We start from the raw sequence: 22,906 nt of genomic DNA on the forward strand, positions 1-22,906 counted from the left end.
GGAAATGTTGTACAGATAATACAGGGGGTGTGACTACGGATCCGCTGCACCTAAAAAACAATCGGTAACCGACCGCTAAGGACATGGCTACGCCCACCTCGTCTGTAACCAATCAGAAAGAGACAGATCTCTAAGGCACGTGATCAGCAAGCTAGAGAGCGGGAAATGTGAGGAATTACATACTGAGGAGAACCTAAGAAAGACAGGGAGGGTCCTAGTGGGGCAGATAGCAATTTATAACCAGGGGAAACTGCCCCCGCGCAACCAAATCAATTACTCAGTATTCCTTACAGTGGGGTTCTTTAGGAGAGATTCCTTCTGAAAATTCCCCTCAGACAAGCTGAGATTGGTAGCAGCCTGTGTCAGAGCCACCATTCTCCCATCAATTCTCTGTCACGGCAACCCTTACTGCCTGAGCAAACCAGCAACTTAACAATGGGGGGGCGATAACATAACGGGGAGGAATAATCCTGCAGAGAACATGGAGTTCAGACAGGTGGCTGCCCCTGTGGGATACCGTAAGGTGGGTTTGTAATAAATATATATATTGCTTTCTGTATAAACGCGTATAAACAGTGACAGGAAAACCCGTCCTTTATTATAACTGCTTCCCAACACAGGGGTTTAATCACAAGCTGTACAATGAGGATGACATTTAAAGTGATTCTGGTGCAATCACCATAGATTGCCGACACCGTTCTGTCAGTTTGTCTGGGGGTCCAACGTGTCCGGGCCGGCCCTTCATGTCTTTATATAAAGTGGGAGCTCGCAGCCTTCTCACAGGGCAGTTGAGGGGCAGTTGTCCCGGCCGAGCTGGTGCGTTCTTGTCTCTTAATCATGTCATGTCTGTAACACGTTTGTTCTTCTGTGGGGACTGAAGTCGACAGCCCGTAACTCATATAAAATGTGCCCCCTCAGGCAGTGGCGCAGCATGCAGCGGTTTGGAGGTGGCGCAGCTGGTAGTGACGCTGACTGGTGCCCCGTCTGTAGCAGAGGATCCTGGGCCGGCTCGTCTCCGAACCCAACCGACCAGAACCACCAACTGGATCCCAGTATGGAAACAGGTAACACCAAGAGCTTTGGTGGAGCTTGAGGGCTGCTTTAGGAACCAACAGATTATGATGTAATGTTCTTTGTTTGAGAAAAGCCGTATAATATCACGTATTTCCCAACATAACGTTATAACCCAAAAAACATTCTGACATTACATTTAACGTTCCAAGACAGCAGGGTCTGGGCGACACGCATCAGACAAAAAACGTTCGTATCGGGTGCTTTTCTTGTTTTTAAAGGTAAATACTTGAGTTTGTGAGTCGCGCTTCTTCTTTGTAGAAGAAGCTGACCCTTTAAGGGCAAACAAATGAGAATGTGGCAGATACTCGGCAGCAATCACAGCGGATCCACGCCGGGCGGCAGCTTGTTCTTTTTTCGTTTACTTTTGGCGGATGGGTTGGGAAGTTCTAAGGATTCCAGCCGGAACGGTCGAGGCAAAGGCAGATCGATTCCCTGCAGCGGCGACGCTGAGCTTATACTCGCAGTTAAGAGGGAACTGGATGCGCTTGGAGATGCGGAGTATACGGGCGAGGAGTTATGCAGCACTGTGGGCGAACACAATAAAACTAAAATGAGTTCAGTTAAAGCTGCGGTTCCACTTACTCTGCCGATTAACACTTCTCCCAGTCCTGCTGAATGCCCAATTCCTTCACAGAAATAACTCTTCACTCAAATACAATTTAGCTGCATTCATAACAGGAACATAAAAGCAGGCACTAATAGGTTGTTGCCATAGCAACACCCCTTACAAGTTTCTGTGTTGTTTTTATGTGATTAAAGCATCATTGGAAATAATGAAATAGCAGGTCTTCTAAGGTTTATTTGTGTATTTTGCTTGGGATTGCAAGTAACGTTTTGTCTAAATGGAACAAGAGCTTTAATATTTTTGTTTTAATTTTATTCATTACGGCTAATAAACAGACAAGAACAGACAGCTCCTCAGCACTATGTATTAGCGGGGATAGTGTATGTCTCACCACGGATCATACATACATACACAGACGTGCGTGTCTTTGATGCCCCACAGCTCAGGCAACACTTGCGCAGTATGATCTGCCCCGTTACCTCCTGTCTGCTCTCTCGCACTGTTTTTCCACCCCAGGTCTTCTTTTCTACTTATGGCTTACTTTTTCTTGTTTTGCCTCTTTACTCCTAGTTAAGGTCTAATTCAGTCCTTTCTAGTTCTCAGCTAGCTCTTTTCTGTGGCACAGATCCCCTGTCTGTACATAGCTTTGCTAGAGCTCCTTACCAAAACTTTTCATGGGATCAGCGCTCAGGATTTGGCTCGCTCTCTTGGACCTAAAGTAGTTACTGGCGATGTTCTCACTGTCGCTGCGGCTGAGCATCATCCTGTAGCGATCTTCTTCCTGCAGGAGGTCATGTAACACATTACATTTCTACTGATTTCAAGATTATGTACAAACAACTGCTTAAAAGGGTTTTATAATGACGTTATATCACTTACCATGTGATGGTCTCCATTCTCCACTGGTGATGTCTTTGTTTTTGCCTGTGGCAAACCAGGAGCTGCTGCAACAAAAAATACCAACCGGTAATGGCCAGTCACTAGTAATAAAAGGCAAGGCAGCACGGTCCCACCTGAAACATCTGAGTGCGCCCCTTTCCTGCGCCTGACATTTACTTACTGGGACCCCGTCTGTGGAGAGACAGAACCTGTACGAGGCACGGACATTCATACTGTGTTATGTCCAGGACAGGCATTGGGATATTGTGGTGAATTAGTGGCACTGTGTGTACTCTGTATACACTGTGCCTTCTCATTACATTTTTTATAACATTTCTAATGGTTGCATAGTGTAACAGGAGGCAGGGAGTATATTAATTGACCCACCTGCGGGGAGGCTGATTTTATGCGACACAAGCTCTGGTAACTTCCAGCAGCCGCTGTCCTCATCCCATGAAGCCTCTCTCCTTATCCTGTCTAAGTTGCTATAATTGCAGTCCCGTCGGATGAGCGACTGAACCTGGTCCAGGATCTGCTGGGACAGAAGCATCTCTCGCTCCTGCCGGCGGATTGTAGCCAGGTAGTCGTTCCTCTCGCGCTCAAACTCAGCCTGCAGATCTTCAATCTCGGTCTCTGCTGCCTTCAACTACAGAGCAAAGCAGATCATTCGACTCTCCCCACACTAATATATACTACTGGGAACACAACTACAATAGGACTGAGTTTATCAGACGCGCAGAGGGCGGCATTTATTACACCCCACTTTCTTTGTCTCTTAAAATTACTACTTTGGCTCCTGGTGGCATTCGTGAGTAACCCTACCTTCTTCCGCGACTTTTCCAGGAGCCGGTTCTTAGCCTGTAGCTCCTCTTGAATTGACTCGTAAACATTCACCAGGGCCCTGTCGCTGCCGTCCTCATCCATACTCTGCAGAGCTGCCACCAGTTCCTTCTTCCTCTCGTCAGCATATTTTTTCCGTCGCTTGTGCTTCTCCTTCAGGTCCTTGTTTTTAGCTTGTTCCCCACCTACCACCTGCTGCTCCAGAACCTGAAGCCTAAAAGGGCAATATGGATTTCCCTTTACAGTTAGAGGTAATACAGGTAGCAAAGGCTTTTGGATAAGAAGAGGAAAGGGGAATGGCCATATGGCCTTTCTACAGAGAACCTCATAAATGCAGTACCTACTCCAGCAGTTATAATTAGCGAAATTCCTAAATATCCAGTACAGCATTTCCACGTATGACTCCTGTCCTGTGCCCTCCCCAGTTATGTACCGTCGCATCATTCCCAGTGGGTCTAGTGCATTGGCAGTACATCAAATGTCCTGTGTGTTCATTGACGTGGTAATTGGTTCTCACCTGGCAAGTACCAGCTGGGGGCTTACCGCCCCAGTTGAGTCCTCGGGAGGATGCAATGTGTTCGGGGCCAACTGTGGCCCCAGATTCCCTCTCTTCACACTCTGCAGGTGCACAGCCACCTGTGATTGAGGCGCTTCAGGCTAATGGGGAAATGCAACGCAAGGTAAACAATTCCCATGTAGACATCTCGTAAACACGTAAATATGTTAGCTGCCGCTAGAGATATCTGTGCAGAATGGGTCTTGTTGTAACACGCTGTGTCCATGTCTAAACAACTCACACTCCTTACTGCAAGTGCTGGATCATAAAACACCCTTAAAAAGAACCGGTGCTGGAATAGGAGACATAAAGGAAGCTCTGGAGCGGTGTTCGCTCAGGGATGCGTGTACTAGTTCCTTAGAGCTGCGTGTGACCAATGATTTCTGCATCTGCCCCCTGGAGATCCCTTGTCTATGAAGTTAAAGTTTCACACAATACCTGGAGAGTTGATGCATCATCTGAGCTCGCTGCCCCAGGAACAAGAGGAACAGCTGCAAAGAAACCAGAAGAACATTTTGTGAGGTGGCGAGTGTTACGCGTGACAGCAATGACCTGTGTCATATGTAGCCCCAGAAAGGGACCACTAATTCACAATATTTTTAGTAAATCCAGTCACCTGATGTCTTCTTCAGATCCTCTTCCATGCTGGCCAACCGCATGTCATAAGAGTTGCGCAAATTGCTAATATCCTCCTCCAGGCGCGCACGCGACTTTTGTTCGGCTTCATATTCTGCTTTCAGCTGGGCGAACCTTTCCTCGTACTCCTGAAGGAGGGGAGGAAGTTTGGTTACCTTTAGTAAAATTATGCCTCCTGTGTGGATTTATTACAGGAGTAGTACGTGGCACCCCATGAAGCAAAGTCAGGCACGACGCTCCCATGCCTTTTAAGAACTACAACTCCCAAAAGCATGGCCGATGCATAACTAGTTTGGAAACAGCTTGACTCTTGCAGCTGTGGCTGACATAGTCACCAAAGAATATTATCCGTTTAGGAAAGGGATGGAGTGGCTTATATTGAATTATACCCGATGCTCTCTATATATAGTGGACTTGTGTTTGGTAAGCTAGTGGGGCACAAACCAGTTGCCTGTGTTCTACCCATACAGGTTTTAAGGATCTTCCCAGGTAAATCCACTCAATCAATAGCTATTTCCCAGACCCCTGCGCTTATTTATCAACTCGCTGCCTTTCTTTGAGGGGAAGACTTCAGGGCTGAAGACGTAAAGCGACTTTCAGGCCCGCAGACTCAAGCAGCTGCTCCACACGCGTTACCTGTCTGATCATTTGTTTCTCAGCCTCTGTATCCGTTTCAGAACCATTTGACTGCATTTCTGGTGACTTCATTGTTAGCCTTTCGAATGCTGTGGGAGAAGAAGTATCATTACTTATGGTGAATAAACCTCACGGCCATGTCCACATCGAGGGGTACGAGTAAAGCCTGTATGCTCTACAGGCTCATGCAATGGAATCCAGCAATGTTCATTCACTTGGTCCTAGATTGCCATGAAACGTACAGATCTGGTGTTTGTTTTGGCTCTGATTCCTCAGGTACTTTTCTCATATATGAGTTACATGTCCTGGTTGACACCTATCGGCATATAGTTATGTGACTGATGTCTGAGCACAAGCTGTTTTCACTATTTGAGTGTCAGAGACCTCTTCCTGAAAGGGTTAAGGCACAAATCATGTTTTCCTAATGTTAAATATGTTATGGGAATCGCAAAAGGTTCACTACAGGCTTTCGGTGACAGGACAGGGACAATACGCATGCTGTCTACCTGCCAGGTCCTTCACGTTGCTCTGCTCCGTCAGCATGCCCTTCAGCCTTTTAATCTCTTCCTGGTACTCCCTGAGCAGGGCATCCTTGGGGTCCTCATTGATGCGTGGTTTGTTCTTGATGTTTTTAGCTCGGTTGGCATATCTCAGGGTGCTCAGGGTCTCATCGTAGTTGTTGTCAGCGGGAGACAGGCATGCCACCATGAGGGTCTTTGTATTCCCCCCTAGCGAATCCTGAAGCAGGCGAGTCAGCTTGGAGTCCCTGTAAGGGATATGTTTGGACTTTCCGTCCACTAGAGCTGAGATGACGTTACCCAAAGCAGAGAGGGACAGGTTTATTTTGGTGGCTTCCTTGAGTCTCTCTCCTGTAGCCCCCGTTTTGGCTTGTCTCTCACTGCCGGCAAGGTCTACCAAATTGAGTTTTCCAGCTCGAAGATGATCTTCTCCGTTTGCATCTACGTGTAAAGAAATTTGATTTAAACAAATGAAATTAACACCTGATGCTTGCCCAACGGGGGTAACTGTCCCCATTCCCTTCCTGCGTCGGAAGCCGCCGGCTCAGCTGAGAGCGTACCAGTGGAGCAGATTTCTATGTGGATGGTGAAGATTGAGTGAGAGCGCGAAGAGTCCTTGTTCATCAGGGTGTAGCCGACAGATCGGTTTCTCCAGCCAGTCTCCATTATCCTCTCGCACTCGGCCACACTGTGCACGGTGTGCAGCGATAAGGCCTTCACGTAGACGCCTCTCTCCGGGTGCTCCTTCAGCTGAAAAGGAAGAACAAACCCCAGATGAAGGTGCCCAGGGTACAAGTCAAGACGTAGAACATAAAAACTGCCGCTGCTGGTTAAGTGCGTGGATGGCGATGAAAACAAGTACGTCTGAAGGTGCAGCGGACACGGCGCAAGAAGAGGCAGCGGGCACGGCGCAAGAAGAGGCAGCGGGCACGGCGCAAGAAGAGGCAGCGGGCACGGCGCAAGAAGAGGCAGCGGGCACGGTGCAAGAAGAGGCAGCGGGCACGGCGCAAGAAGAGGCAGCGGGCACGGCGCAAGAAGAGGCAGTGGACACGGCGCAAGAAGAGGCAGCGGACACAGGATAAGAAAAGGCAGCAGACACGGCGCATGAAGAAGCAGCAGACACGGCGCAAGAAGAGGCAGCCGACACAGTGCATGAAGAGGCAGCGGAAACGGCGCAAGAAGAGGCAGCGGACACGGCGCATGAAGGTGCAGCGACACGGCGCAAGAAGGTGCAGCGGACACGGCGCAAGAAGAGGCATGTAATTACTCCTCACTCCATCCTGCCTGTTAAGCTGTAGCGGGGCTCCGGCCCTCCCAACATCTTCACCTCTCAATGATATTAAAAGCTAGGCCTTCTATCATGCGCAAGCAGGGGAACTGGAATGTCTCTAGTGTCATTAACTATCCCGGAGGACTTGGGGGTCTCTGGCACTGAACAGGCCGGGTTATGTGTGCAGGGCCTGGTCCTGGTCTGTGAGACCCGTGCAGACGCTGCGTATACTGTCCACGAGGTCAGACAGCAGATCCCGGTGTCGCCGGTTGCCATAACCACTGTCACACATAAATGCTATTCATGCCAGCAGCCATGGAGCCTGCAGTTGTCTTGGAAACACAGGTCGCCGAGCATGGAAAACAAAGCCTGGCATTTAACCCCCATCCAATTTCTGTGAAACAAGTAATAATGACATTTCTTTCACATTTTATTTTATATAAAGGAAACTTTTGTTTTCAGATGAAGCACTGGGGCTTTTGTAGGACTATAGGCAGCACGTATAATGGTTAATGTACAAGCCAAGGGGCATCAGAGCCATGGAAATGCCAGCTGTTACCACAGTTGCCTCCTTATCTGCACCAGACTCTGACACCTACCTCCAGCTTCTGCTTAGTGTCCTCTCCCAGCAGGTCACGGATCTCCTCGTTATAAATTTCCAGGTATGAAGCGCGCACCAGGAACTTGGTGTTCTCCGCACACTGTATGGAAGACGAGAAGATGAGACAGGCCGGTTCTCTCCCAGGCAGAAGATGTCTCGGGTATAGTGAAAGCAAGCACTCGTAATCACCTGGATGCTCTCAAATACATGTTCGAAGGCTCTCGGGATGATTCCTCTCTGTGCAGGAGGGTGTGGGACGCCCTGCATGCTGAATGATTTCCCGCTGCCCGTCTGCCCATAGGCAAAAATGGTGCCGTTGTACCCCTCAGTCACCCCCTGTGGCAAGGAAGCAGGTGATACCTGGTTACAAAGTGACGTGGGCGCATAATTCAATGTTTCTCAAAGGAAGGCAGGAAGAGTGACATGGACTGTAGGAGAAGTAAATTATTGGAAATTTCCTCTCGCACAAGGCTGTGAGAAGTCTGAGAAGAAGACATTCACCATAATATGTCGTAACCCTCAGGACATTCACCATCATATGGGGTAACCCCCGGGACATTCACCATCATATGCGGGAACCCCCGGGACATTCACCATCATATGCGGTAACCCCCGGGACATTCACCATCATATGCGGTAACCCCCGGGACATTCACCATCATATGCGGGAACCCCCGGGACATTCACCATCATATGCGGGAACCCCCGGGACATTCACCATCATATGCGGGAACCCCCGGGACTGGCATCGTCCGGTGGTGCGGCCTCCACTTACCTCCACTAACGGATAAGCAATCTCGTTATAGATCTGCTCAGTGCAGTGCTCCGTGTAATATGCCCCGTCAAAGGTGAATTGTTTGGGGCTCTCCTCGGGAGATTCGGGCTTCCTGATGAAGCACTGGCCCCGGCTGCTGTCCATGGTGACCACCACCCGACAGTTAAGGTCTCGTTCTCTTTCGTTGATGGGCCTGCATCGTACGACCACTTTCACGCTCTCAGCAGCCATCCTTCCGGTAACTGTGATGGCAGAGAGTAAAGATAAGTGCCACTTAAGCCACAGTCATTGTACAGCGCCATGGATTATGATGGCGCTATATAAAACAATAATAATAATATTTGGAAGGGGTGCAGGAAACGTGTCCCGTCTTCAAACCAGCAGTCATTTTTCAAATAAAGTCGGGGGGGGGGGGGCTGATGGGACCAACACGTTTTACCCGGGGGGAGCACAAAGCCTATTATGACCACTTTATTTACAAAATACTAAAGAATTTACCCCAGATCTCTGCCCCTGGTTTATTTACCCTCATCACAACATCTCTGCCCCTGGTATACTTACCCCCATCATCATATCTCTGCCCCTGGTATATTTACCCTCACCACGACATCTCTGCCTCGGTACTCTTTACGATCTGATCCCCAGACGCCTCTGCACCCTGTTATATTTACCCTGACCCCCAGTTCTCTCTGCCCCCCCCCCGGTATTTGCCCTGATACCTCGCCCTCACAACCCACTGGTATTTACCCTTTTTTCCAGATGTCTCTCCTCCGTTCCTTACCGGGTTGGTTCCACGGCTCTTTTCACTCCCCCCAGATGTTGCCCCGCCTCCTCCCGTAGAGCGTTCTCGTTTCCTAGTAACGAGCTGCCGCCGATCAATGACGTCACCGAGGCCGGGGAGTGTCGGACAAGTCTCTCTCCTACAATCAGCCTTTCCGGCCCCTAACTGTAATTTATGCAAACGGGAGTGGGGTGTGTTATTGTGTGTGCATGTTGCTTTGAGTGTTTGTGTTATAGTGTATGCATGCTGGTTGTGTGTTATTGTCTATGTTGCTTTGTGTGTTTGTGTGTGCATTTTGCTTTGTGTGTGTTATAGTGTGTGCATGCTGGCAGTGTGTGTTATAGTGTGTGCATGCTGGCTGTGTGCGTGTGTATGTTATAGTGTGTGCATGTTTCTTTGTGTGTGTGTTATAGTGTGTGCATGTTGCTTTGTGTGTTTGTGTTATAGTGTGTGCATGCTGGCTGTGTGTGTTATTGTGTGTGTGTTTTAGTGTGTGCATGTTGGCTCTGTGTGCTTGTGTTATAGTGTGTGCATGCTGTCTGTGTTATTGTGTGTGCATGCTGGCTGTGTGTGTTATAATGTGTGTGTTATAGTGTGTGCATGCTGTCTGTTATTGCGTGTGCATGCTGGTTGTGTGTGTTATAATGTGTGTGTTATAGTGTGTGCATGTTGGCTCTGTGTGCTTGTGTTATAGTGTGTGCATGCTGTCTGTGTTATTGCGTGTGCATGCTGGTTGTGTGTGTTATAATGTGTGTGTTATAGTGTGTGCATGCTGTCTGTGTTATTGTGTGTGCATGCTGGTTGTGTGTATAATAATGTGTGTGTTATAGTGTGTGCATGCTGGCGGGTGTGTATAATAATAGGTGTTTTTTATGTAGCTGCTGCTGATCATACTGTCGCTGTTATTGGAACGTCTGCTTTAAGTAAAGAAATGACTGCATCGTTAGCTGAAACATGATAACGTTAGGACTCTCCATCTGTTTTATGCGTTGTGTTACATTTAAGTTTTAGTAAATGTTTGCGGCCCCTCGATGTGACTCTCGGGAATAAAAGAAATAATATATTATCAGACGCATGAGTCAAAAGAAATATCTAAACGGCGCTATTTATACCAATAATAAATTACACACAGGAGGGAAAACGCTTCCTAGACACCGATCGGCTCGGCCCGTTATTTTCACGCAAGGTTTGGTCGGTTGGCGGGTTGTTGCCGGGGTGGTCAGATCCCTGACAGCGGGTGCTGCAAGAACCACATACCAAGCCTTAAGGTTATAGTAGACAGAAACGCGGTCTGTGGCTAAAGTTCTACAGCCAACCATTGCCTTGCGCAATCGCCTCATTTGGATGGTACGGGAGGCTGCCAACGTGGAGCTGCCTGCTGGTAGACGGGAAGGAGTTTGAGGTATTAAAACACGAGAGACGAGCAGCTCGGTGCATCTCCCGTGGCTGATACAAACACGCGTGACATTAGGAGACCTTTGCGTCTCATGTAATAAATGCACCTCAGTGACTGGATGTCTTAATTTGCTCCATTATATAGAAGGAGTGTATCTAACAAGAACTTGGCAGCTCCAGGAAACCATGGGTATAGGAGGAAGTTGTTCATTGCTGGTCTTTTGATGTCATTACTGAGGTGACTTGCCAATTTGTAGGCAAATGAAGAGACGTTCCTTCAGCATGCGGCTCCTGCGAGTGACCAGATTTCACCAAAGCATTGGATTCACTTGTGGGTTCGTTGGACTCGAAACAGGGATTTACCCTGCCGTGTGCCAGCTGATTAAAGAGACTGGTGTCAGGCCCCGAATGGTGCTTCACCAGGGCTGCCAAACTTGGAAAGTCTTCATGGAGATGCTACGAGAGAGAAAAAGGATTAAAAAGGTGTCGGTGCTGAGCCCACCAGGACCTGGACCATTGACTCAACATTATATCTAAGACCAATGGGGCAGGAAGAGTCCGGAGCTACAGTAAGGGGTGGTATAAGGACTAAGGTTAGATCCGGAACCAATACAGGACATTTCCTGGTCTATATGATTAAACACACCGCTGAAAGGACAGAACGTTAGTGTAAACATGAAAACTGTCAGGACTTGGTAGTTTAGTCACAGCTGAGGAAAGGTACAATTCCGCCTTGCGTCTGACGTACCTCGAGGCAGTACACACCCTGCGGGGTCCTGTGCACACTGTAAGGAATGACCCCGCACTGCGTCCTCACAAACAGCGTCAGAGTCCCTGCTCCTTCGGGGTCGGCACATAACAGGAACGCTCCCACCCTGTCATTCTTCAGTAACGAGACTCCAGCGTCTCTGGGAAGGGAGATTATCACCCGATGTATCACCGGCGTAGCTTAAACCGTTGTGCAAGGGATTGCATTTTGGGAAGTGGTACATTGTAGGAAAGAACCATAGAAGTTCTACTCTGAAGCACTTAGCAAGAAGACTTCAACCAGCTGGTGTTCTTAATGCACAGAACAGTAACTGACTGAAAGGCAGAGAACAAGACACAGCCCCCAGAAAGTGACGACATGCTGAATGCCTTACCTGCCAATCCCAGCATAGAACCAAACATCATCCATCAGTGTTTCCACTCTGTCGGACAGCCTGGCTGCGAGGCAGCTCTGGAACATTCCCGCTGTGGACTGACCGCTGTTGGGGCTCGTGGAGTAGTCTTCAGCCATGCAGACTTTTCCAGTTTGGCTCGGCTCTTCGGCCTCTCGCCGAGGTAGAGACTGATAGTGCGGGTAGCGATAGGCACCTGACCGGAGGACTTTGCTACGAATCGCTTTTTTCCGAACCAGAGTTGGGGAGCAGTAGGGATTTTCCAACGAGGACATCCTGGTGATGGAGATGCCATTAGATCCCTCTGCCTGGGGGTGAGACACTCAGTTTAGTTCACAGATCAGTTTAAACTTTCCTCAACAGGAGCGTCCATACTAAAAAATTCTTAAACGTTAACTACCTAAAGTTTAGTGCGAAATGTATGAATCACATTAACAGTGTAATGACCAGGAGAGCTCACATGTCTGTCGGAGGATCCAGGATCTGCAGTTAGTGGCAGGCGCCGGAAGGACACCAAAGCGTTAATGTTTTGAGACACCAGCTCAGGGTCCAGAGGCTCTCTTATAATGCTCTTTGCAGATCCCAGCGTCAGGGCTTTTTGGGGTGAGGTCTTAGCAGGGCCCTCTTGGTACCCGACGTCAGGATGCCGGAGCAGGTATTCTAGCTGGAACAATCGGCATAAGAGCAGGTTTAATACCTGGGCCTGGGGACAGAGAAAGATTATGCCGTGGATAATAGCACCATACACAACACTGAGATGAATAATCAGGTTTAATAATACGTGGATAAAGCCTGTTCTACTATAAAACATTCTCATTAAAGTATCACAGGGAACTGCATCTCATACACCCAGCTAAGGGTGCAAAGTCCAGCCTTCATCCAGCATGTCCCAAATCTAACTGGTGTATAATGGTGTTTAGACAGCGCTTGCTGTTTCATTTGGTTTATTTGGTGATCATACCTCGCTGGGATGTCTACTAACAAACAGGTGGCAGAAGAGCTCATGGGCCGGGCTGCGCGGGTTACGGGACACAAAGGCAAACTGGCAATCTTCTGGCCGACACGTGGTGTACCGAATCCGCCTGAGCGCGTGAGCCATAAGCAGCGTCTGAAACAGCAGAGCACAGGTAGCCATGAGCAGACCGATCCCGAGAGTCTAAGGGACCGTGCACTTCATCCAGGTGATACATTAGACATTATACGCCCCTCCAGGTAATATATCACGAGTATTATACACAATATAACACCTGGAGGAGGTGAATAAAATCAATACAATCTAACCTCGAGCTGACTCACACCAACTCAAACAGGAAGCGTGCCAGACAGTCCAGCGTAGTGAGTGAGGTCAGCACGGAATGGTTTCCTACAGTTTGGCAGAGTGAGTCCTGCGCCCAGGGCATTTGCTGTCTGGTGTCATGATGCACTTTTTTCATACCCACTCTTAAATTGCCCCGGTCATTGGCTGGTGGTAGAGGGTGAATTTTTTTATCTCACCAGCCATTGGCTGGGGCCTGTGATACCTTCACTGGCACTTATTTCGGCACCGACACTTTTTTTTCGGATTCAGAGCACGTTTGATTCAGGTTTCGGAAGTGAGTTGAGCACCATTGGGTCTCCTGAAGCTACAGTGAAGCTGAGCCCCCGAAGACTCAGTCCTGTATTGATGGGGGGAGCGGTGTGTGCCTTCTGGCCCCCATTCCCCCATAGTAAGTTTATCGTATGGGAAGATGAGAAGGACTTCAGTGGATCGCCTTTCGGGGAGATCCTAGAAGATCCGGCCCACCCAAGGCTTCTGCCTGGGTGGGAAGGAAGGGGATGCATATCTTTTAGGGGAGTGCAGCCCCAGAAGACCCCTGAAGACTGGGGATTTAGCACCACTGTGGCCTCCACAGTGTGGATCACCGCAGCACTTTTTCTTCACGATTTGATGAACGCACGATAGAAGACGACCGAAGAGCTGTCTGGTGCAAGCAGGGGCAGCCGCCTCTGATACCATGGTGCCCACACAGCCGGCAGTCTATGAAAGGTCTAAGGGTAGGATCTGACAGCATGGCTTGTACATGAGGTCATTTTTAATGTTAAATCTTAACTTTTATGTTCATTTTTTTTGGTGTTTAGATCTGTCTTGTCTCACGACTCTACAAAGCGGCTTCATATTAATACATTAACGTAATGACACCTTCTTTTGTACTGTGATTAATAATAATAAACTGCCGGATACACCCTGGGGGTATCAGATACCTCGCTATTGGCATCATACATCTTCACCCCCTGCTCACAGAACCTCAGGATCACACAACGTCTCCGGGGACAGTCCTGCAGGAGAACACACGGGAGCCATTAGCCAAAAAGCCAACCTATTCAAAGAATTCCAGGCCGGCGATGGGCTATGTTCGGGTTAGTGTTGGAACCCCTTGTGGCTGGAAGGCGGAATGTGCCCACTCAGGGTGGGGAGTTGTAGATGGCAGCTTGCTATGTTTGAGTGGGGATAGACAGTGGTGTCGTGAGCAACTTACCTTCAAGTCAAGCATCTGCTCTTCTATAATCCACACTCTCCTCCTCCAGTCTGTTTCTTTCACGACAAACGAACCAACATACTGAGAAAAGAAGAGAGGGAAGACATAGTAATGGCGCTCGTTACACGAGTACAAATCAACAGCCTGTCCGAGGTGCTGAGATTAAACATAAAAGTAACGCTTCTCCTTTGCTCCCTTGAGCTTTGAGAACATTCGAGAAACTTGCAGAGCTTTAGAATCGAGTTTCAGGCAGCTTCTCTGAGGACCGGTCAGATGGTGATCCCAATCAATTTTTCCTGCTTGCGGAGGCCTTTCACGCCGTGAAGTAAAAGAAGTTACTCGTGTCACCTCTTGCACTCACCTCAGCAAACTTGGTAATGAATCGGGCTCTGGGAGCAGCCATTCTTGAGGGCCCTACTTGTTCTGACGTCTTTCTCGTGGTATAAGAAGGGAAATAATGCTGAAAATAGGAGACAAAACATCCCAGATACATCCTCAGCAAACAGATAGCATTCATGCACAGCGTTATCAGCCACACTAATACATCAAGTATGCAAATAACTGTAATACATGGAAAACAGAACTGTTTTGAATACGTTTTGGAACAGTTGGAGGCAAAGGGCAGAAAGCATGTGAACGGTAGGAAGGGGTTTGTTTTAATTCCACTCCACGCAGGACCGAAGGTGTCTCTGTTTTGGCCGCCATGTAGTGTGTCTGGCAGGTGAGCCGTTAATCTGCAGGTAACTGCGACCTCCCCACCGGATCGGTAGAGCCGGGCTTTGTGGATTACACTATGGAGGTGATTGGATTAGTGTGTTCACTAGCTAGTCAGAGCAATGAATGTGAGCAACTCCTGCCCCGAGACTATGGATCAAAGCATGTGAACACACGCGGTGCCTTCTGTCTGACCGCGCACATCAGCGTGTCTGAACAAAACGGCAGACATGAATATATCACCCTATCCTCATCATACGACAGATACACCTTAGTGATCACATTCACACGGCACATGCACCAACACTACGGGGCAGACATAGCGGGGTTATGTATAAAGAGCAGAGTGGTAGAAGCAGACACTAAGCACGCTGGGTCATCCAGCAATAGACTCAACACACTCATTATACCCGTTAAACACGCGCCAGCTGAGCTCATGAGAGACATTCAGACACTGACCCGCCTGCTATACGGTTCCTTATCCCATTCACCGACACCTTTCCTGCACCAGCCTGAATCTCCCATACGACAACTAACCCCCAGCATGTCTCACCCGCTCCGCGTCTCTATAGTCTCCTGTATCTGCAGGCTCTTCCTGCTGCTTCTCATCCAGGGATCGGTGTCTGTCTCAGAGGACTAGACCAAAGATTAGACCAACCTCCTCGTACCTGAGAGCAGCCTCCCACCTCCCCGTACCTGAGAGCAGCCTCCCACCTCCCCGTACCTGAGAGCAGCCTCCCACCTCCCCGTACCTGAGAGCAGCCTCCCACCTCCCCGTACCTGAGAGCAGCCTCCTGAAGCTGAGACCGTCTTCCCTGTACCTGAGAGCAGCCTCCTGCCTTCCACATGTAGTATCTGAGCTGCTTCTCATCCTGGGATTAGTGTCTCTCAGAAGATTCTCCACCCAAGGTTTAGACCAGCCTCCCCGTACATGAGAGCTGCCTCCTGCCTTCCACATGTAGCAGGGAGAAGCAGAATGTCCAAACCAGCTTGAGTTTTCCACAAATTGAGCAATTGTCACGGGACATTTGGTGTGAGAGGCCCTGGCAAGCTGCTCTCCAGAGATGGTCTAGTTGGCCACTTTTCTCTATTATAGTTATGCTGCTAAATGAAATATTTACTCACCACTAAGTTAATTGAGCCCAAGCCTATGAGCTGAACCCTGCAGATACACATAGAAGAGGTAGGACTCCATTTACATTCCAGGCACCATCAGAGGGGCCTATTTATAATGGGTGAGAAGTGACTGAGTGGAGTAATAGGTGCTTATTTGGGGGCTTCTACCAGGATAGTGTAAAAGCGCCAGTATCAATGCTGTTGGGCAGGGGATTCTGGAGCGAGCACAGGGAAGTCGTCTTATTTAACACGAGGCTCATTGATTTTATTCCCTCTCTTTAATCCAACAGTCGGGATACACTGGATTGTTACCTGCTCTATGGAAGGACTGACTCCCACCGCGTCGCACAACTGTAAGTGATCAGGTTACCATTCCATATTTTGTTAATCACACAATTGTCTTTCCTACTGTTTCCTTAAACAATATCTGGGGAAACAGCTTCTGGCAATCGCGGCTTTAAGGGGGGAGTAGATCCTGTATGATCCTTGTGTTCATCTTCATTTCTCTTTGTACTGTATTTATAGCTCGGACTATAGCTGCGGTGTGTAAATGCATCATATTGTTATTAGAAGTGCCGAGAGACGCGGGCTGTGTGGACGAGTTGTTCGGCGTCAAATGCCGATAAAACACGCCTGTCGGAGGGTTTGTCTCACACACGCGCAACCATGGGGTCTCTTCATGACGTTTATTGTCTCCATGCGATGGCATCTTGTGGAATCCATTTTTGTTTCTTTAAAGTGAAATGAGGATGGGTTCAGGGAGAATTCCGTACTAACCTTTATTACGGTAACTTTGGTATACGGCCTCCATCGCAGGGCCAGGATTGGCTGTCTGAGGATGACGAGTAACACACACTCACGAGCAGAATCTAGTTCTTTTATTGTAGCAAACAGAATATCCATCAGTTCACATTGCTGTCCTCACTCAGATCTTTACAAAATGGCAAATTAAAATAGACACAATTGGCTTAAAAAAGAAACACACATTTTCTACTTTAATTTCTGTACAACATGCTACAGGGATCCGCCGCCGCGGGTTAGTAGCAGTGAGAGGGGCCGCGGCAAGTGGCTAATGCGTAAAAAGCCCGACCTTAATACACACGAGAGAACCCAGGTCAAGATACATTTCTTCTGGACTGGCATGGATTCCAACCAAATCATAAAAGGATGCATCATATTACCCCCCCCCCCAAAAAAAAAGCATTAATCGCTTGTCAGCCTTCTACTGCGAACCAGACCGGTGTGCGGGAGAACGGGAGGAAGACTGACCCGGCCTGCGTGGAACGAGCAACAGGGCGGCCGGCGGCAGCCCCATCTGACGGTCTACCGAGCGAATGGCGCCAGCGTTTAGATCGGAGAGTAATAACAACTCAGGCAAAACAGTACAGTGTAATGCCGGCAATAATCAGGAGCACAATAAAGCAAATTATTACAAAAAAAGCCTTTAATTTGGATTATGGGCCACTAACAGATTCTCTCAGAATACACGGCATGAATCCTGCCACCAAAAACTGCTAATTTCAGCTCTACAAATATAAAAAAATTAAAATGTTTAAACACTGACATTAACTATCGAAATGGGCAGCGAACTAAGGGCCGATAAGCATGATCAGGAGATTTGCTGGTTTTGGTCTGAGGCCAGACAGGGACAGGCAGATTCACAGCAGCTACATCTAAACCAAAAACTCTTAAGGTTGCACCATTTTCAGAAAACAAATAGGAAAAGGATAAAATGAAGACACGCATTAAACTTAGAAAAGTTTTTTTCCTGTAAATTTCCCCCCTAGAGCCATTTCTCTTGTGCGTTGAAGGGGGGTGTTGTATATACAGCTGTTCGGTCACTTTCTCGTGCGCATGGACTTCCTCGGGCTGGCCTTGGCCACAGGTTTTTCTTTTTTGACTGGCGCCGGTTTCTTGGAAGTCCGACCGGCTGCTTTCTTGGGGGCTGGGGGAGGAGGGGGGGCAGGCTTTCCCTTTTTAGCCTTTGGAGGAGGGGGTTGGGGAGCCTTTTTCGGGGGAGCTTTTGCTTTCCCTCGAGGGGCCGGAGCAGGTTTCTTGGGTTTGGGGGGAGGGGCTCTGGGTCTGGATTTTGGGGGAGCTTCTTTCTTCTGCATCCTGCGGAGAATCATGTAAAGCAAAAACGAGTAAAGCCGCATCACAGTATTCAATGTCCAAATTTAATTGATATTTAAACGCCTTTCAGTAGCCCAACAAGCAGTGGAGGGGCCACAAGGACATTTATCACCTGAATAAGATTAAGTCACAAAGGGACATGTCATTATATCACAGGGTAAGAACTCCACATCTCCTGAGCTCAGAGCCAGTGATGGTAAAATGTCGGATCATAAATGGAGCCGTGTCTCACCTTCGCTTTGGAGGAGGCTCTTCTTCCACTTCAGACTCGTTATCCTCCTTCTCTGCTTTTTCTGGGAAAAGCACGTAAGGGCTGCCAGGAGAAGATATGCAGTGAGAAGACCACAATGTCAAACTCAGCTCAGGACACAGCATGTGCCTATCCGCGCAGGCACATCAAAACCAACTCACCTGGGGTAATAAGGGAAGGAGAGCTGGTAGGTACCACTGAATCCCTTCCCAGAGATCTGCTCCAACCAGCCATTCTTCTCACACTTCTGCAGAGTCCTTTTCAGCAGATGAACTGAAGAACAAGAAGATGTTAAGGGTGTTAAAGCACAAAGTCACACCAGGTGTGTAATAACACAAAGTAAGCCTTTTACGCATCCAGGACTGGGCAAAACATTTAAATTCCCAGGAGGGGTGAACCCTGCAGAAGCCGTGTCCTCTCTGTGAATATGGATACGTGTATGACGTCACCAGAGACGCACAACATACAATTCTAAAAATCGTTATTGCAATGAGAAACTCTAACAGAGCATCTGGGCCCCAAACAGCACCCGACGCATGCCCACATGCCTTCAGCTCTCACCCTGGAGGCTGGAGTTCACGCCTGGATGGTTCTCCAACACGTATTTCTTAATGGCGGTGGTGGAACAGGTCTTAGGCTCATTCATGGCTGTGATGGCAGAGAGGATGGCGTCTTCAAATGGACCGCCACTTAGGACCCGCTTCAGCTGTGCCACAAAAGAAATAAGGAAATTAGTGCCACTTAACCCAAACAGCAAATGCCACCTAAACCAACAAACAGGCCTCACTGACCTGGAATGTACCGGAAGCTCCCTTTCCGGTGATCTGCTCCAGCTGGCCTTTCTCTACGGCTTTCTGCAGGGCATTCTTCAGGAGCTGGGGCCTGCATGGAGAAAGACACCGAGGCCAAACTGTGAAGCTCTACAGATAATGTCTGCGTATAACCCCCTGCCCATCATTCACGGCAGTTAAAGGTTGTACTTCACCCTAAAACTGGCTCTGATTTGGCATTGTCCACCCCGTGCAGCACAAAATCCTGCCTAATTGAGATCCCTGAAAGGAACGTATGATTAAATCCCACGACTTCGGACAGGATGGGTGCTCTGTGACAGTGAATCTGCACATACAGCGTAACCTGTAACGTGTGCATTACACAGGAGAGGGTACAGGTCAAGCTGAGGTCAACTCCTCATCCGTGTGTGCACTAGAAATGGGCCGCAATAGTATTTGGTGATGTCGATCCGACCCACCGTGCAGTGACCGGCAGCGGCCTTCACATGTTTCCAGTCAGTACCTGACGTCAGCCTTCAGCTTGGGGTAATACTGAGACACGTATTTCTTGATCAAACTGTAAGAGGCTTCCTTGGGCTCACAGAGTCGGGTAAAAGCCAACGGCAAGATGTCTTCCAGCTTGACACTGACTTGTTCCGCTATCACGGCTGAGCTGCTCTTCTGTAATGGGAATAACCGGGTTTATGTGCAAAGGTCTCACGTAATACTCTTTGAGAGACAATTTACAATTAGGTCTCTGAACGAAAAGGCACCAAATCTCGGCATATAAAACATAGCTTGAGTTAAATATATTATTCTAGCTTTCATTTACCTTTTTGTCTCTGGCTTTGGGGGCCGATTTCCCGGAATTTGACGTGACCATAAAGCTGCCAGAAGCCCCCTTCCCCTTCACCTGTGGGAAGAGTGTTAACGTCATGGATCACTAATAGTCAGAGCCTACAACACCTGCCTAACCCACCAGCGACGGCTGTGTCCAGCGCCTGGCGTTTGTTCCATCTCCTAGAGCAGCACCAGCGGTGCCAGACAGTCGCAGCGCAGTCAGAATTCTTCTCATGGCGCATCGTCCTTGGATACCTGGCACATCGGTGAGCATCTGACGTGATACCAGATTAGTTCCACAAGAATATCTATAAAAGTGCAGAACGCAGGGCCCAGGGCTCACCTGGCGAATTATTCCCCTCTGAAGCTCCCTCTTAAGGGCTTGCTTGAGCAGGTACCCTCTCCTTTCTAACTCCAGGGAAGGGTATTTGCTGATAATGTACTTTCGAATTGCAACTGCAGATGCGCCGGACTTCTGGAAACAAGCCTGCAAGAGACAAAATCATGAGACCTCCTTACCTCCCGAGACAGTCGTGTTCCCTGCTGGTTTCCGGTGGGATGCAGGGATGGGGAGGGAAGGATGCAATGCAAATACCTCTGCTGTATTTATGGTGCCAAACAAAGATGGCGCATTGAGTGCAGGAATGAAGTACTACCCCCCCCCCATTGCTGGACTGGGACCTTCTTTTCTGCATTATACAGGTCTCTCCAGTGCTAACCTTGATGGCCTCGGTAAGAATGGCGTCCATCTTGGGACGAGAAGAGGAAGCCATGTGTGTTTGCTTCTGTGCCCGGGCCAGCTGGCTGGCAGACAGAGTTGCCCATGATGGAATGGTCTTTTTCACTTTCTTTTCTTTTTCTTTGGATTGCTCCTTTTCCCTACTAAAATCAAGACTGGGTATTAAAGATCCGTCACTGACGTTCTAGCAAAACTCTGAATACCGAAAGAGGCTAAAGAAAGTACTTGGAGACTAAATAAATCCTTTGGTGCGCTCACAGGTAACTGTTTATACCACCGTCCACCATAAATCCCACCGATACTGTGCTCTCTCCAACACCCAGGACACGCCGCACCCTGTGCAACAAACACAAAGGCCTCTTACTCTTTCTTGCTCTGCTCAGTTAGCTGCCCTTCATCCTTCTTCTCTGCCTCCGGCTCCTGCTCCTTGGGCAGCTCGGCCTCACTGGAGGTAGCTGGGGGCGTTTCGGTCTCTTGCTCCTCTCCAGTGGAAGCAGATTCCTCAGAGCTGGCGTCGGGCTCTGGGAGAGATGCAGACAGGCTTTATCTACCGTGAGCTAGCTTTCTTTAACCAATTGGACTATGGACACACAGTTTGGACGCAGCTGCCTATAAGGGCCGGCAGCCGCAGCCCCCACCCCACCCCCCGCCGTTACCTGCTTTCTTCTCGCTTTCAGCAGGCCGGCTTTTTGGTGCCGTCTCTTGGTTGGATGAATTGACTGAGCGGCGAATCGGCATGGTGGGATCTCTGAGACCTGGGGCAGGAAAACAAAGATATGTCACTGGAAATCCGGAAACCAGCCAATGCATTCCTCCGGAGCGACCTCAAGAAATTCCTGGGGTATCAGGGGAATGCCAACGTGTGGACACCATCTTCCATCACATTCTACATCAAAGAGTCACCATCCCCAGCCAACTATGGGGTAACATTAACCCCACGCAACTCTTCCGGCCAACGTGAAAATATAATTACACACTTCAGGTGCGGGAATAAACAGACTACGGTGACCTCACCGGTCACAGAAGTTTCTCTGCGAAGATCAGAGGCTCTGGCCGGGATTTGTTGCTCTGGATTAAATGCGGTATTTTGGACAATATGGGATCCGAGTCAAAGTCCGATTGGGAATGCAGACAGACGATGGGGAGGGGTACAATTATTCTAATAACCCCACTTGGCCCTGGGGCAAAACCGGCAGATTCACAGAACCCGATTATTCCCGATTCCAGTCCCAACTCACTACTACATCCTGCAAGGCCAGCATCCCCAGCTCAGCTGCCCCGGTGAAGGCGTCTGGGGCAGTTAATGAGGGGCTGTCGCTGGCAGGCATGTCTAGTGAACAGTTAGTAGGTTTTGCCACAATCAGTGGTCAGTGAGAGGTAGAATGACCTGTACCAAACAGGTATTACGCCGGCCAATCAGCTCACACCCGCAGCTCTAGCAGCCAATGAGTGCACAGCGTGTGGAGAGCTAGACAAGCACAAAACAAAGAAACAGCAATGAGGGGGCGGGGCCTTGCTCATTCTGCAGCCTATCAGCGGCCGCAGCATCTTTCGGCTGACCCGAGAGTGGGTTGGGATTGCGCGTGTGCAGGGGAACCTCAGAACACCTCCGTGATAGCGATGGGCCCCTGCATCCCCAGCAAGGGCCCTGCTGGGTAAGGGCAGCCCTAGGCCACTGGTATCGCTAACTCTGCAGGCCTAAAACATGGCGGCCGCTGCCCTGAGGCCCCCCGGGCTGGCTCTAAAGCTGCACCCCCAATCCTGGAACCCCATTTCCCTGTTCCTCGCCCTCCGTGGGGCCCCGCAATCACCTCGGCACTCCGGAGCTACCGACCGTCGTGTTGTCTCGCGTTCGCCGTGCCTAGGCCCCGCCCCTTCATGGCACGTCCCCGTAGTGCGTGCCCTACGTCGCCACCATGGCAACCGTTGGCCCCGCCCTTGCCCTGCCATGGCAACGGAGGAGCAGAGTGGGGCTGTTCTCCAGCCACAGCATGCGGGGCCTCATTAAGACATAACTAGGAACCACCTATATACTCAGGCCCAGGAAGGTGACATATTACATGAAATACTGCAACCGTAACACACGCCATGCAAGCTGCAGCAAACAATGCAGCTTCCTCATGGGTGGGACCAGCTCTTCCA

The 22,906-nt window shown here is 49.2% G+C and overlaps 3 protein-coding genes across 4 annotated transcripts; all 3 read right to left on the bottom strand.

Annotated features, from left to right (window-relative positions):
• Positions 1-575: 575 nt before the first annotated feature.
• Positions 576-8,587, bottom strand: KIF17 (kinesin family member 17). The gene is made up of 14 exons (XM_053451860.1): positions 8,351-8,587; positions 7,765-7,911; positions 7,574-7,675; positions 6,265-6,454; positions 5,693-6,145; positions 5,187-5,275; positions 4,531-4,678; positions 4,353-4,405; positions 3,876-4,015; positions 3,341-3,572; positions 2,906-3,164; positions 2,519-2,583; positions 2,303-2,420; positions 576-1,598 (listed from the first exon to the last, which is right to left on the bottom strand). Exons 1-14 carry the CDS (start codon positions 8,579-8,581, stop codon positions 1,390-1,392), a joined length of 2,436 nt encoding a protein of 811 aa, XP_053307835.1. The 5' UTR covers positions 8,582-8,587; the 3' UTR covers positions 576-1,389.
• A 1,849-nt stretch (positions 8,588-10,436) lies between these two features.
• SH2D5 (SH2 domain containing 5) lies at positions 10,437-14,996 on the bottom strand. Its single transcript, XM_053451571.1, has 9 exons — positions 14,564-14,996; positions 14,203-14,283; positions 13,928-14,002; positions 12,648-12,794; positions 12,147-12,389; positions 11,669-11,994; positions 11,275-11,434; positions 10,761-10,982; positions 10,437-10,577 (listed from the first exon to the last, which is right to left on the bottom strand). Exons 1-9 carry the CDS (start codon positions 14,717-14,719, stop codon positions 10,437-10,439), a joined length of 1,551 nt encoding a protein of 516 aa, XP_053307546.1. The 5' UTR covers positions 14,720-14,996.
• A 1,899-nt stretch (positions 14,997-16,895) lies between these two features.
• Positions 16,896-22,659, bottom strand: HP1BP3 (heterochromatin protein 1 binding protein 3). 2 transcript variants are annotated; one of them, XM_053451392.1, is made up of 12 exons: positions 22,599-22,659; positions 21,421-21,519; positions 21,129-21,285; positions 20,745-20,907; positions 20,369-20,512; positions 20,018-20,098; positions 19,709-19,866; positions 19,207-19,297; positions 18,977-19,121; positions 18,577-18,688; positions 18,398-18,478; positions 16,896-18,147 (listed from the first exon to the last, which is right to left on the bottom strand). In XM_053451392.1, the coding sequence occupies exons 1-12, from the start codon at positions 22,642-22,644 to the stop codon at positions 17,871-17,873; spliced, it is 1,554 nt and encodes a 517-aa protein (XP_053307367.1). In that variant the 5' UTR covers positions 22,645-22,659; the 3' UTR covers positions 16,896-17,870. The 2 variants fall into 2 exon arrangements, with proteins under 2 accessions (XP_053307367.1, XP_053307368.1); XM_053451393.1 differs by having other exon boundaries at positions 22,576-22,657.
• Positions 22,660-22,906: the final 247 nt, after the last annotated feature.

Source organism: Spea bombifrons, chromosome 12 (genome assembly GCF_027358695.1).
Source record: "Spea bombifrons isolate aSpeBom1 chromosome 12, aSpeBom1.2.pri, whole genome shotgun sequence".
Lineage (NCBI taxonomy): Eukaryota > Metazoa > Chordata > Amphibia > Anura > Pelobatidae > Spea > Spea bombifrons.